Source organism: Rhineura floridana, chromosome 4 (assembly GCF_030035675.1).
Source record: "Rhineura floridana isolate rRhiFlo1 chromosome 4, rRhiFlo1.hap2, whole genome shotgun sequence".
NCBI classification, from domain to species: Eukaryota; Metazoa; Chordata; class Lepidosauria; order Squamata; family Rhineuridae; genus Rhineura; species Rhineura floridana.
This window is the reverse complement of record NC_084483.1, coordinates 161,975,524-161,988,614: the sequence shown is the minus strand read 5'-3', so window position 1 is coordinate 161,988,614 and position 13,091 is coordinate 161,975,524. Positions and strand designations below refer to the sequence as shown.

Below are 13,091 nucleotides of genomic sequence, written 5' to 3'. Positions count from 1 at the left end.
CTTAACCAATTCCTTATCCACAAGAGGACCTCTCCTCTTATTCCATGACTGCTAAGCTTCCTCAGAAGCCTTTGGTGAGGTACCTTGTCAAACGCTTTTTGAAAGTCTAAGTACACTATGTCCACTGGATCACCTCTATCTATATGCTTGTTGACACTCTCAAAGAATTCTAATAGGTTACTGACACAGGACTTTCCCTTGCAGAAGCCATGCTGGCTCTGCTTCAGCAAGGCTTGTTCTTCTATGTGCTTAGTTAATCTAGCTTTAATAATACTTTCTACCAGTTTTCCAGGGACAGAAGTTAAGCTCACTGGCCTGTAATTTCCGGGATCCCCTCTGGATCCCTTTTTGAAGATTGGCGTTACATTTGCCACTTTCCAGTCCTCAGGCACGGAGGAGGACCTGAGGGACAAGTTACATATTTTAGTTAGCAGATCAGCAATTTCACATTTGAGTTCTTTGAGAACTCTCGGGTGGATGCCATCCGGGCCCGGTGATTTGTCAGTTTTTATATTGTCCATTAAGCTTAGAACTTCCTCTCTTGTTACCAATATTTGTCTTAGTTCCTCAGAATCCCTTCCTGCAAATGTTAGTTCAGGTTCAGGGATCTGCCCTATATCTTCCACTGTGAAGACAGATGCAAAGAATTCATTTAGCTTCTCTGCAATCTCCTTATCATTCTTTAGTACACCTTTGACTCCCTTATCATCCAAGGGTCCAATTGTCTCCCTAGATGGTCTCCTGCTTTGAATGTATTTATAGATTTTTTTGTTGTTGGTTTTTATGTTCTTAGCAATGTGCTCCTCAAATTCTTTTTTAGCATCCCTTATTGTCTTCTTGCATTTTTTTTGCCAGAGTTTGTGTTCTTTTTTATTTTCTTCATTTGGACAAGACTTCCATTTTCTGAAGGAAATAAAATGTTTTTGGAAGTATCTGTGTATACATGCTTCCAGTTTTGCCACAAGTTATTCAAATCTTAACAGGTTTATATTGAGGAAAAATACTAATGGTATGATGTGAGTGTTCCTTGCGGGTGGTTTACAGGCTGTCTTTCTTCATGAAAGACAAACTACGGCTGAGCAAGCTATGTCCAACGAACAATTATTTCACGTTTTATCCTAAACAAAGAGCTTGATATTTCCAATTGCCTACAAGATCTTAAACATGTAGATTTGGTTGGTGGGGTGGGAAAAGAACAAAGCCATTACAATGCATGTGCTGCCAATTTCTCAATGCAAGAGTCTTTGTCTTTGTTATGTGCCTTCAAGTCAATTACGACTTATGGCGACCCTATGAATCAGCGACCTCCAATAGCATCTGTCATGAACCACCCTGTTCAGATCTTGTAAGTTCAGGTCTGTGGCTTCCTTTATGGAATCAATCCATCTCTTCTTTGGCCTTCCTCTTTTTCTACTCTGTTCTGTTTTTCCCAGCATTATTGTCTTTTCTAGTGAATCAGGTCTTCTCATGATGTGTCCAAAGTATGATAACCTCAGTTTCATCATTTTAGCTTCTAGTGATAGTTCTGGTTTAATTTGTTCTAACAACCAAATTATTTGTCTTTTTCACAGTCCATGGTATGAGCAAAGCTCTCTTCCAACACCACATTTCAAATGAGTTGATTTGTCTCTTATTTGCTTTTTTCACTGTCCAACTTTCACATCCATACATAGAGATTGGGAATACCATGGTCTGAATGATCCTGACTTTAGTGTTCAGTGATACATCTTTGCATTGGATGACCTTTTCTAGTTCTCTCATAGCTGCCCTCCCCAGTCCTAGCCTTCTTCTGATTTCTTGACTATTGTCTTCATTTTGATTAATGATTGTGCCAAGGTATTGATAGTTCAATGTCCTCGTCAACTTTAAAGTTACATAAATCTTCTGTTGTCATTACTTCAGTCTTCTTGACGTTCAGCTGTAGTCCTGATTTTGTGCTTTCCTCTTTAACTTTCATCAGCATTCGTTTCAAATCATTACTGATTTCTGCTAGTAGTATGGTATTGTCTGCATATCTTAAATTACTGATATTTCTCCCTCCAGTTTTCACACCTCCTTCATCTTGGTCCAATCCCGCTTTCCGTATGATATGTTCAGCATATAGATTATACAAGTAGGGTGATAAAATACAACCCTGTCTCACACCCTTTCCGATGGGGGACCGCAAGAGTCTTAGAGGACAGAGTTTCTGTTTGTGATAACCATCATAGAGAGCATGTTACAAAGACATAGGGTGATTGGTTAAAAATATTCCTGGTGTTACAAAGGCATTCTGAATGTCTCTAGGAGAAAAGAAATTCTTATTCCTAAAAGACTACACTAGCTTCAAAAGAGCTGTCTCCATTTAGGTTTGTCGAAGTTTTAATCCATCATGCCTTGAAGTTCAAACACCTCCCATGCTCCCCTTCCAAAATAGTTTTCTCTTTCTTTTTGCAAGATAGCAGTTTATATTCTTTTTTTCTCCTTTCCAAAGGCATGGCTCATAAATTATTGTGCCACACTGTGTAACCACTCTAAATGGGATTTATACACTCCAGTGTATTTGTAAGAATATGTTTAGTAAGGGTTTTTATTATGCTGTCTTTATATGTCATCACAATAATAGCAGTTGCATTTTATTTATTGTTACATCTAGATGAAAATATTTGAACAGCAACAAATATGACGGTGCTGGATCCTTGCCCCTCTTGGCTGGTGAAAGCTGGTAGGACCGGAACCGCCGGCTGGGCCAAGGAGGTAATCAATGCCTCTTTGCGAGAGGGAGTGGTCCCTGACTGCCTAAAAGCGGCGGTAGTGAGACCACTCCTGAAGAAACCCTCCTTGGACCCAGATAACTTGAACAACTATAGACCTGTGGCGAATGTTCCGTTCCTGGGCAAGGTTCTGGAGCGGGTGGTGGCCGACCAGCTCCAGGGGCTCTTGGATGACACTGATTATCTTGATCCGTTTCAATCCGGTTTTAGGCCTGGGTTTGGTACCGAAACAGCCTTGGTCGCCCTGTTTCATGACCTTTGTCGGGAGAGGGACAGGGGGAGTGTGACCCTGTTGATTCTCCTTGATCTCTCAGCTGCTTTCGATACCATCGACCATGGTATCCTTCTGGGAAGGCTCACGGAGTTGGGAGTTGGGGGTAATGCTTGGCAGTGGCTCTGCTCCTACTTGGTGGGTCGTCAACAGAAGGTAGTGCTTGGGGAACACTGCTCGATACCCTGGACTCTCCATTGTGGAGTCCCACAGGGATCGATACTGTCCCCCATGCTTTTCAACATCTATATGAAGCCGCTGGGTGCAGTCATCAGGAGTTTTGGAGTGCGTTGTCACCAGTACGCTGATGACACGCAACTCTATTTCTCCTTTTCATCTTCCTCAGGTGAGGCTGTTAACGTACTAAACCGTTGCCTGGCCGCGATAATGGATTGGATGGGAGCTAACAGACTGAAGCTTAATCCAGACAAGACCGAGACGCTGTTAGTGAGTGCCTTCTCTGCCCAGATGGTGGATGTTCACCCTGTTCTGGACGGGGTTACACTCCCCTTGAAAGAACAGGTTCGTAGCTTGGGAGTTCTTATCGACTCTTCCTTGTCTCTTGAGGCTCAGGTAGCCTCAGTGGCAAGGAATGCTTTCTACCATCTCCGATTGGTAGCCCAGTTACGTCCCTATCTGGACAGTGACGACCTCGCCTCAGTCGTTCATGCTCTGGTAACTTCTAGATTGGACTACTGCAATGCGCTCTACGTTGGGCTGCCCTTGAAGACAGTTCGGAAACTACAGTTAGTCCAGAATGCAGCGGCCAGATTGTTGACGCGGACAAGAAGGTCCGCTCATATTACACCCGTTCTGGCTCGTCTGCACTGGCTTCCTATTTGTTTCCGGGCTAAATTCAAAGTGCTGGTTTTGACCTATAAAGCCTTACACGGCATGGGACCGCAATACCTGGTGGAGCGCCTCTTCCAATATGAAACTACCCGTACACTGCGCTCAACATCTAAGGCCCTCCTCCGAGTACCATCCCATCGAGAAGCTCGGAGGGTGGTGACTAGAAATAGGGCCTTTTCGGTTGTGGCTCCCGAACTATGGAATGGTCTCCCCGATGAGGTGCGCCTGGCGCCGACGCTGCTATCCTTTCGGCGCCAGGTGAAAACCTTTTTATATTCCCAGGCATTTTAATGCGTATTATTATATGTATTGTTGTATTTTGCTACTGTTTGATTATTTTTGTTTACCTTTGTTGGTTTGATTCTATTGTTTTATTGTATTTATATATTCCTGATTGCTTTATTTTATGTACACCGCCCAGAGAGCCCTTGGGCTTAGGGCGGTATATAAATTAAATAAAATAAATAAAATAAATAAAATAAATAAATGACAGGATATGACATTTTCTTATGAGAATGGATATGTCAGGTTCATAGTCTGTGTTAGAACTGTTGCAAGCATGTGACCATGGACTTTGTGTTCATGAAGGTTCTGAAGGTTTAGGTAGGATCTCTGTTACCCCAAAGATTGCCTGCCATTCTTGGTGGGCCCATGGGCACCAGCCTACCCTGGGCCCTGGCACCCGCATGCATGCAAGCACCCCCCCAACTACTTACCTACCTGGGGGTGGAAGGCAAGTGAGCAGGCAGGCAGACGGTGGGGAGAGTGAGCGAGCAGGCAGGCATCTCCCTCCCCACGATCTGCGGCAGGAGCAGTACTCCCCTACCATAATGAGGGGCCCTTCAGGGCCCTTGTGGGCCACGGGGCCCTTGGCCAGGGCCCCACCTGACCGCCCTTTGGAGCCAGCCCTAAGAGGAGAATTGCAGTTTAGTTCTTATTTTAATGCCAACCTACCTAATTCACACTTCCTGAAATGATACATAAACCAAAACTCTGCCATAATCTGTAATTCACACTTCTGTTCAACCATGAGTACAAAAATGTGCATTTTAGGGGAAAGTGCATAGTGAAATAGCAGTGAAATAGCAAACAAAAACACATTACATTAGCAAAAAATAGTGCATAGTGAAATAGCAAGCAAAAATACCTTACATTAGCAAACAATGCTTGCAGAAATGTGTGTATTAGGAAAAGTGCACACTAACATGATAAATTTTCTGAGGACTTTTAAAAAACTTTGCAAACTGATATGGAAATGTGGCAAACTGAGCATAAAATTGGAAAAAGGAGAAACAAACTGAAACTGACAGATTCATCTATCCCTAGTGGAGTGTTTTCTCTATGGGACCATGAACTCAGCCTACCAGTGCTCCTATTGTTTACCTTGGGATGGTGAATAGGTACGTTGGGTGTTTCTTATCTTGAGGACAGAATCATATATTTGAAAGGTACCTCAAAGATAATCTAGTCCAACCCTCTGCTAATGCTGGAAATTTTCTCTGCTACAGTATCCCTGATAAGAGGCCCTCCAACCTCTGTTTGAAAGGAGAATTCTACACCTTCTGAGGCAGTTTGTTCTACTGTTGTACCATCAGGAAGTTGTTAGCTCTTCTTCAACGCACAGCTATCTTTGCTGGACTCACAAAATGTATAAATAAATTAGAGAATAGCATTCAGTGATAGTTACTCCAGAGTTATTATTATTATTTATTTATTAAATTTATTAGTTGCCCATCTAGCTGGCTGTCCAGCCACTCTGGGCAACATACAAAATAAAAACATACAAATACATTAAAACATTAAAAATCTCAACAATAATAATAAAACCTAACCCACCCCAAAAGCCTGCCTGAAGAGCCAGGTCTTCAAGGCCTGGCGGAAGCTCATCATAGAGGGGGCATGGCGGAGATCATTTGGGAGGTAATTCCACAAAGTGGGGGCCACAATTGAAAAAGCTGCTCTTTTCCTCTCACATATATTCTTTCTAAGGATAGAACCACACTTTACAACGAGAAATTCCAAATACGACGAGATGTCACTGAGGGATTTCACTTGAGCCCTGGGACCTACATCATTATTCCAGAAATATTGCAAGGAGGCCAAGAGTCAGAATTCCTTCTACGAATCTTTTTGAAGAGTCAAAACAACTTCAGGTAAAGCTGTTATGTACTAAACTGGGAAAGAATACAGAGAGAAGTCACCTTAGCAAATCCTTATAGAGTACCTCCTTCTCATTCAGGCATAAGAAGCTTTTTGCCATCTAGATTTGACATGAATTTGTTTTCCAAAATTCTGCATTGTGAATTTGGGTACTGAAATACTGGAGGCAGAAGTGATAGCTTCTCAGCCGCTGCCTCCTCTTTCACTGAATTCTCTGAATTAGATTGTGGATTGTGGCCCAAGAATGTGATAGGAGCTCTGGACGGAGCAAAAATCTCAGAGGAGAGGGGCTGTTTTAACATTTTCTGTGCCAGCCATTTGTACCTGCTTAAAATCCAAGCTCCCCCTGTTGCTCTTATTCCCAAGGGGGAAAAAATACACAAGAACTGGTTCTTTTCACTCTTGGGGAAAAAAAGCAGCTGGGGGGGAGTGATATTGAGCTGACACATGGCTGGGAAGAAAGAGCCTCTCTTATCTCCACCCCACTCACTGGCCTCTGCAGCTGCTTTATCTGGTAAAAGAAAGCCCTGAATGACAGAATCATGGATTTAATTTGTAGGTCCACCTGTGATGCATTCCTGCAGGCCTGAATTAGGTTGTCTCCCAGGGAGCTAACAGCTGGTATAGCACAGTGGGGAGGACAGCCTGGATGGGAGTCCAGAGTCTGTGAGTTCAAATCCCCGCTCGTGTCTCCTGGGTGTCAAGGGACAGCTAAAGATCACCCCCACAGTGAGTGGCTTATGGTTTACGTGCTCTGCCACCTGTGCAGCCGGGGGCAAGCTGCATAGTCCTAAGGAGCCCAGTTGCCCCCCAGCTGGCAGTTGTGGACAAGGAAGGGGCTGGCTTGTGCAGTTGTGGCAAGCTGAGCAGGCCCTAGCCAGCTGGGGAGGAGTAGCCTCAGAGGGAGGCAATGGTAAACCCCCTCTGAATACCGCTTACCATGAAAACCCCATTCATAGGGTAGACATAAGTCGGGATCGACTTGAAGGCAGTCCATGTCCATTTCATTTTAGGGAGCTATAAATATGCTTGTAAATATATGCTGCTATGGGATCCTTCTGGGAGGAAGGATGGGATATAAATTTAATTAATAATGGTGGTGGTGGTGGTGATGATGATGATATATCAGTTAAATTACCAAACACCTCATGGAGCCTGAATTCAGTTTTCAAGGTTTAACAGGCAACACAGGCCTCTTGGTCTATCTGATGCAGTTCTCTCTCTTTCGTCTTCCTGTTTATTAGGCCACCAACTACTGAGCTGAGCCCAGTGGTAACAAAGGTATGTGCATGTAAAATGTGTGGCAGCTAATGTACTGTGTGCGATGCCCTCCTCTTATTGAAATCTTGCCTTCTTTCCCTGTTGCAACTAACGGGCCATACTGTACACTAGGAATGAGGATCTTGTGGCCATCAGGATGTTGCTGCGCTACCACTCCCATTGGCCATGCTGGCTGGAGCTGATGGGAGCTGGAGTCCAAGAACATCTGGAGGACCATAGGTTCTGCTGAATGCCATGTATTTGATGGCCCATCTGTAACACTCAATATCTATGAAGAAGAAAATACGGCACTCTTGACATTTTGGGGGTTGCTCTGAAAAACACAAAGTCACTGGCTAATTTATGCCATTTAAAATTAATGTCAAAGGGCTTACTCCAAATTTATATGAAGTAATGTCATTTTTTTTACCATCTTTGGAAGCACAGAAGCCCCATTAGAGAAAGAGAGGTTGAACGGCTGGTTTAAGATCAACAGGAGAACATTCAAGCTGTGGTTTTATAGCTGTTATAAACTGCTTTCATTTAACAAGCTTTATAAGGAGTGTTCACACTTGAAATGGAGCAAGATTCTTCCACAGAGCAGAACACAGCAAAAGGCAAGGATATGGCGGCTGCGTTTGGACAATCATATCTTGGTTTAGAGAGCTTGGATAGGAGCTTTTGGGTGTGCAGTGCATACAGCTCCTTCACTTCCTCCTTCACACAAGTGAGCAACCAAATTGGGAAGTCTTCCAATAACTATAGTTTACGTTTCTTCCAAACTGGAAAACTATGGTGAACAGCTTTGGAACAAGCCTGAATATTAAGCCATGGCCATGATTCTTTAAAGTTTAAAGTTCTTAAAGATATGATCATCCAAGCATAGCCTTTAAGTCCCATAGATATCAATGGGAGAAACATGCTCAGATTGCTCTCATTGAAATTACTGGGTCTTATGTGCTTAACTTTGGGCACATCATTTAGCTATTAAGGGCACCTTGGGGAACCATACCACCCAAATTGTTCTCATTGCCTTTCAGCTCCCTTATCAGTCTTGAAGCAAAGCACAACTGCCCTCAAAAGGATGATTGCTTAAACTGTTTTCAGGTTCTCACTGACTAATTCATAGCTGAAAGTGCTGTTCTGCCAATCTCTTTGATTGGCTGTCTAAAATAAAATAAAGACATTTAACAGCACAATCCTATATATCGCTACTCAGAAGTAAGTCACATTGAGCTTAGTGGGACTCTCCTCACACCAGGTAAGTAGGTATAAAATTTGTAGCCCAAAGCTGCTAAAATGGATATAAATGTGGCATGAACTGGGCATGTGGTAAAACAATGACAAACATGACTACTGCTTTGATTTGGATTCCTGCATTGAGCAGGGGGTTGGACTTGATGGCCTTATAGACCCCTTTCAACTCTACTATTCTATGATTCTATGCTAAGCAATTGCATGACTGCTTCCCAATGTGCTGCACTCTCAGTGAGTCCAGTCAACTCATGTTCTCAACATGCCAATTAATATCTGTGCATTGGGTAAACCAGATGATGCTTCTAATTCAGATGAAGAGGGACATAAGAAACTGCCTTCTACTGAGTCAGACAATTGATCCATCTAGCTCAGTACTGTCTACACTGACTGGAAGTTGCTCTCCAGGGTTTCAGATAAGGAGCATTCCCAGCCCTACCTGGAGATGCTAGGTTATTAACTCTGGGACTTTCTGCTTGAAAAGCAAATGCTCTATCACTGAGCTACAGCCCTTTCTAGAAAGTCTTCAATATGTCTCCTGCAACTTCCAGGCAGAGCAATCCTAGACGATAGTTGTGCCAGAGGGTAGCTGCCATTATGATGGTGTATGCTCATCCTTGGAGGGGAAAAATGCATAACTAGAAAATACAAAAAAGGAGTCAAAGTGACAGACATACTCCTGATGCTCACCAGTGGCAACCAATCAGGATAATGCACTAGTGATAACTCCCACAAGCCATCGGCACACAGGAGGGAACCCATGAATTCACGACAATGCCCCCAGCACACACCCTGCATCACTACACAGAAAATGTGCACAATGAGAATGATGACCATTCATTTGTTGCCTTCTGTAAAGAAAATGTCTCGCAGTGACTAGCAAATGCATAAAATACAAACAGCAAGCATAACAATCTTAACATATTTAAAAAGATAACAGAATCAACTAAACAGAATTCCTGAAGTGCTCATCCAACACTATTATAAAAAAGAGAAATTTTCCCCTGCACGCCAAAAAGATAAGCTCTGCAGAAAAAGGGGAAAAAAGGGGGAAAAGGAAAAGGGTGGCAATCATATCAAGGTATGATCCAAATGAACAACCAAAAGCTGGAAAACGGGACTGTCTTACCCTGATGCCTGACAGCTGAGAATGATGATGAGAGGCGCTTCCCTGGAGAGAGCATTCCACACATGGGGAGCCACCACTGAGAAGATCTGTTCTCCTGTTACCACCCTCCACACCCTCACAGGGGGTACATGAAGAAGGGCTTCTGATGACAATCACAGGGTCTGCATAGGTTTGTGTGTGGAGATGACACCAAAGCATCCCATGCCATCAAGCCTCAATGTCATAGCCAGGAATGCCCCCACTGTGGCAAGTTCCCAGGCAGGCGTTCAGAGTCCCTTATACTACTGTTTTATGAGCACAATACACACAAAAGTGAGGAAGGAGCGCCTTCACAACACAGTACCCACACAACTCCTGGCAGGATGCCTACAGAGAGCACAGAGAGCCCTCCTGGGATGAGGGTCAAGAACAACCCAGGAAGGAAAAAGACTCTTCTGCCCAGCAGCCAAGGGCCAGGACATGCAACAAGGAGAGCCGTAATCATATTGACAGCAGCGGCCTCCACTGGCTTGCTGCATAGGGCAGCCTCCACTAATCTGATGCCTTTCAAATGTTTTGGATTCCTATCAGCCCTGGCCAGCACAGCTGATAGGAGATGTCATCCAAATCATCTGGTGGCTCCAGGTTGGTGAGCTGCCATGGAGTTGGGAAGCAGGAGATGGAAGCTTGAGCTGCACCAAGGGGAAGGGGGCCACATGCTCCAGTCACCTTTTACACGCTGGGGTAGGGGGAGTAATGTTCTTTTGTCCTCTCCCCATCTCTCCATCCATCCATCTTCACCCCCCTCCCCTTCCTCACCCCTAACTGTCTGCCTCTCGCTCAGCGTCCTGGCAGCCCATCCCACCTGTGTAGCCTGAGAGGCCTGACCGCTCGCAAGGTACCTGAGTTAGCAAAGAGAGGAGGGGCCACGACCCTTGAGCCCACTAAGCTCCATGCCAACCCCTCTCGGGGCCCCATCCTGAGGCCAGATCCTGCTAGGGTGGAAAGGATCTCTATCTACCACTCTAGCAATGGAGACACAACCGAGGTGGCAAAGTAGTAGCTTTTATTGAGCGACATCCAGCATAAGGTGGATCTTGAAAGGAAAAGACACATATGTAGGGTTGCCAGGCAGTCAACAGGCTCCGCTATATTGCATAGTAGCATAGAAGCAGGGTAGCAGGTGATATGTCCCTTATATTGCAGGTCCATGTTGGAAACAGGTTCACTCCTTGCATAAATGCCTGTCATGGACCCTGCTGGGTTACAGTAGGTGTTCAATGCCACTGAAGAACAACTAGGTGCATCCTGGTCACTGCTATGGGTCATGGAGTGGGCTTCCTTTGTGGTCAGTGCAAAACAGGGTATGGAATGGATCCTGTACCTGTGGAAAAGCCACCTGTGGCTTTCATATCCCCCATCCCACTGAAATCAGTGGGAGGCAAATTTCTTGTACCACATCTGGTGCTGGTGTGGCATTCCACCATTGATGGAGGCAAGGAGCATAGGATACAGCATAAGTGTGCTCCTCACTGTGCCACCCACATACAACCCAAAACTCTACTCTGGGTCATTTTGCCAGTGAGATGTTCCACCAGTGTATTTATTATGGCAGCAGCATGACTTGCCTTCCACTGTCGTGGCAGGGCTTCCATCAAACCCTAAAGCCCCTGAGCCAGTGGATCTCAAAGATAGAATTCTGCCCTAAGTCTCCATGCTTTGATAGTCCCCAATCTTATCCTTTTACTCCCTTTTTGCCTTTTGTTGTGCTTCATAAACCTGGCACATTCTGCCAGTGAATGATTGTCAGTTGTAGTCATCCTTGAAGCATTCATTTCTGAAGCCTTGCTGTTGCACAAAATGTTCATAAAATCACACTCATCTTTATGTTTTGCTCTTTGCCTGATTAGGACTACAATGCAATCTTCTTTCTCTCTCTCTCCACCCTAGAGCTCGCTCATCCAAATTATTTTTGGTTAATCTGAAGTTTGGATGTAGAGGAATGTAGTTTACATTTGCCAGAATTAAATGGGGCCACGGGGTAGAATTTAGTGAATTCAGATAATTAGGGAGGGATAACTGACAATCAGAGAACAGAGTTCTATTGTATGGCCTTTCTTCCTGCTTTCATACTTTCGAGGAGGTGACTGAGTCTTTTTTTGTGCAAATGTTGCCGATTGTAAACTGCCAAAAACATCTGTGGGCCGTGTGAATAATAATAAGGTGTCTCACGCTGACTGATTTTCATGACTGATTTTGTACACACATGCTTTCCTTTGATCCAGGATATGCCCAAGTGGAATCAAGGCAGCCTCTATGAAAACATCTTCCTAAGATATGCTAATCAGGTATGTTGACTGGGAAAAAAATTGTGCGCATCCAAATGCCATGTAGAATTGGGAAATAAAAGGCTCCCGTCTTGCTCTTAATTCAGCTTTAGGAAATGCAGATCTCAAATGGATATCTCAAAACTCGACTGAATTGCCAGCCTTTATAACAAATAGGACAAAGAACCTGTTGAGAATATAATAGATTGCTCAGGGCTGATTGCTTGTGGGTACAAAGGTGTTCCTTAAACAAGCAATTAGCAGGAACCCTTGGCTACAAATATATGTGGGTATGTATATCATATTTTACTGTGATCAGAATTGCTTCCATTTTGCACTCGCTGCGTTTGGAAAGCAGGCATCAGTCAATGTTTGGGTAATTGATTCCCATTCTTTCTGAGCTGAGCTGCATGTGTTCACAGGAGATGCTCTTAATGGCTTAATAAACTGTTATAAAGGGCTCCTTGACTTAGTCAAGAGAAAAATTGCTGCCAAAAGCCTCTGCACAATAGACCTCTCACAGCTAATAGTTATATCAACGCATAAAAGGTGAAAATGACACTGCCTGCTGAGAATAATGCACAAGGTTTGTCTCCGGGAGCAGTAAGGGCAAGGAAGTAAGTTTTTGCACAGCTCATGAGTCAGGCAACCCCAAGCTTCAGGGGCAATAGGCCAGATTCTCAGCTCTTTTTACACCACGGTGCTATGGCAGTGTAGCAAAGGCACAACACAACTGCTACAACTCCAGATGGATGCCAAAAGACCAGTTAACAGTGTTATCTTGCATTTCCTAGTAGCATCTTAGATTGGGGTGGGGAATCTGTGGCCCTCCAGATCTTCTCAGCAGCCCCAGATAGCCTAGCCAATAGTCAGGAGTAATAAGAGTTGTAATCCAATAAACATCTGGATGGCCACAATCCCCCCCCCTTGTTCTAGAAGCTGCTGGAAATTATGTAAGAATAAAAAGTAAAGCAGACTCAAAAGTGCTTTTGGTAAAGGTAATATAAGTACTTAGCAGCCTTGGGACTAGAGAATTACTACCATGAGAAGATCAGATTGCATACCGGGCCAAGTTTAAAGTTCTAGCTTTGGTGTACAAAGCTCTA

General features: G+C 44.0%; 1 protein-coding gene across 1 annotated transcript in view; it reads left to right on the top strand.

Annotated features, from left to right (window-relative positions):
• CAPN13 (calpain 13) overlaps positions 1-13,091 on the top strand; it is a 106,497-nt gene that overhangs the window by 70,019 nt on the left and 23,387 nt on the right. Inside the window, exons 12-14 of the mRNA XM_061626118.1 lie at positions 5,866-6,029; positions 7,281-7,317; positions 11,944-12,006. Coding sequence (XP_061482102.1) covers positions 5,866-6,029; positions 7,281-7,317; positions 11,944-12,006 — 264 coding nt within the window. The remainder of the gene's footprint in view (positions 1-5,865; positions 6,030-7,280; positions 7,318-11,943; positions 12,007-13,091) is intronic.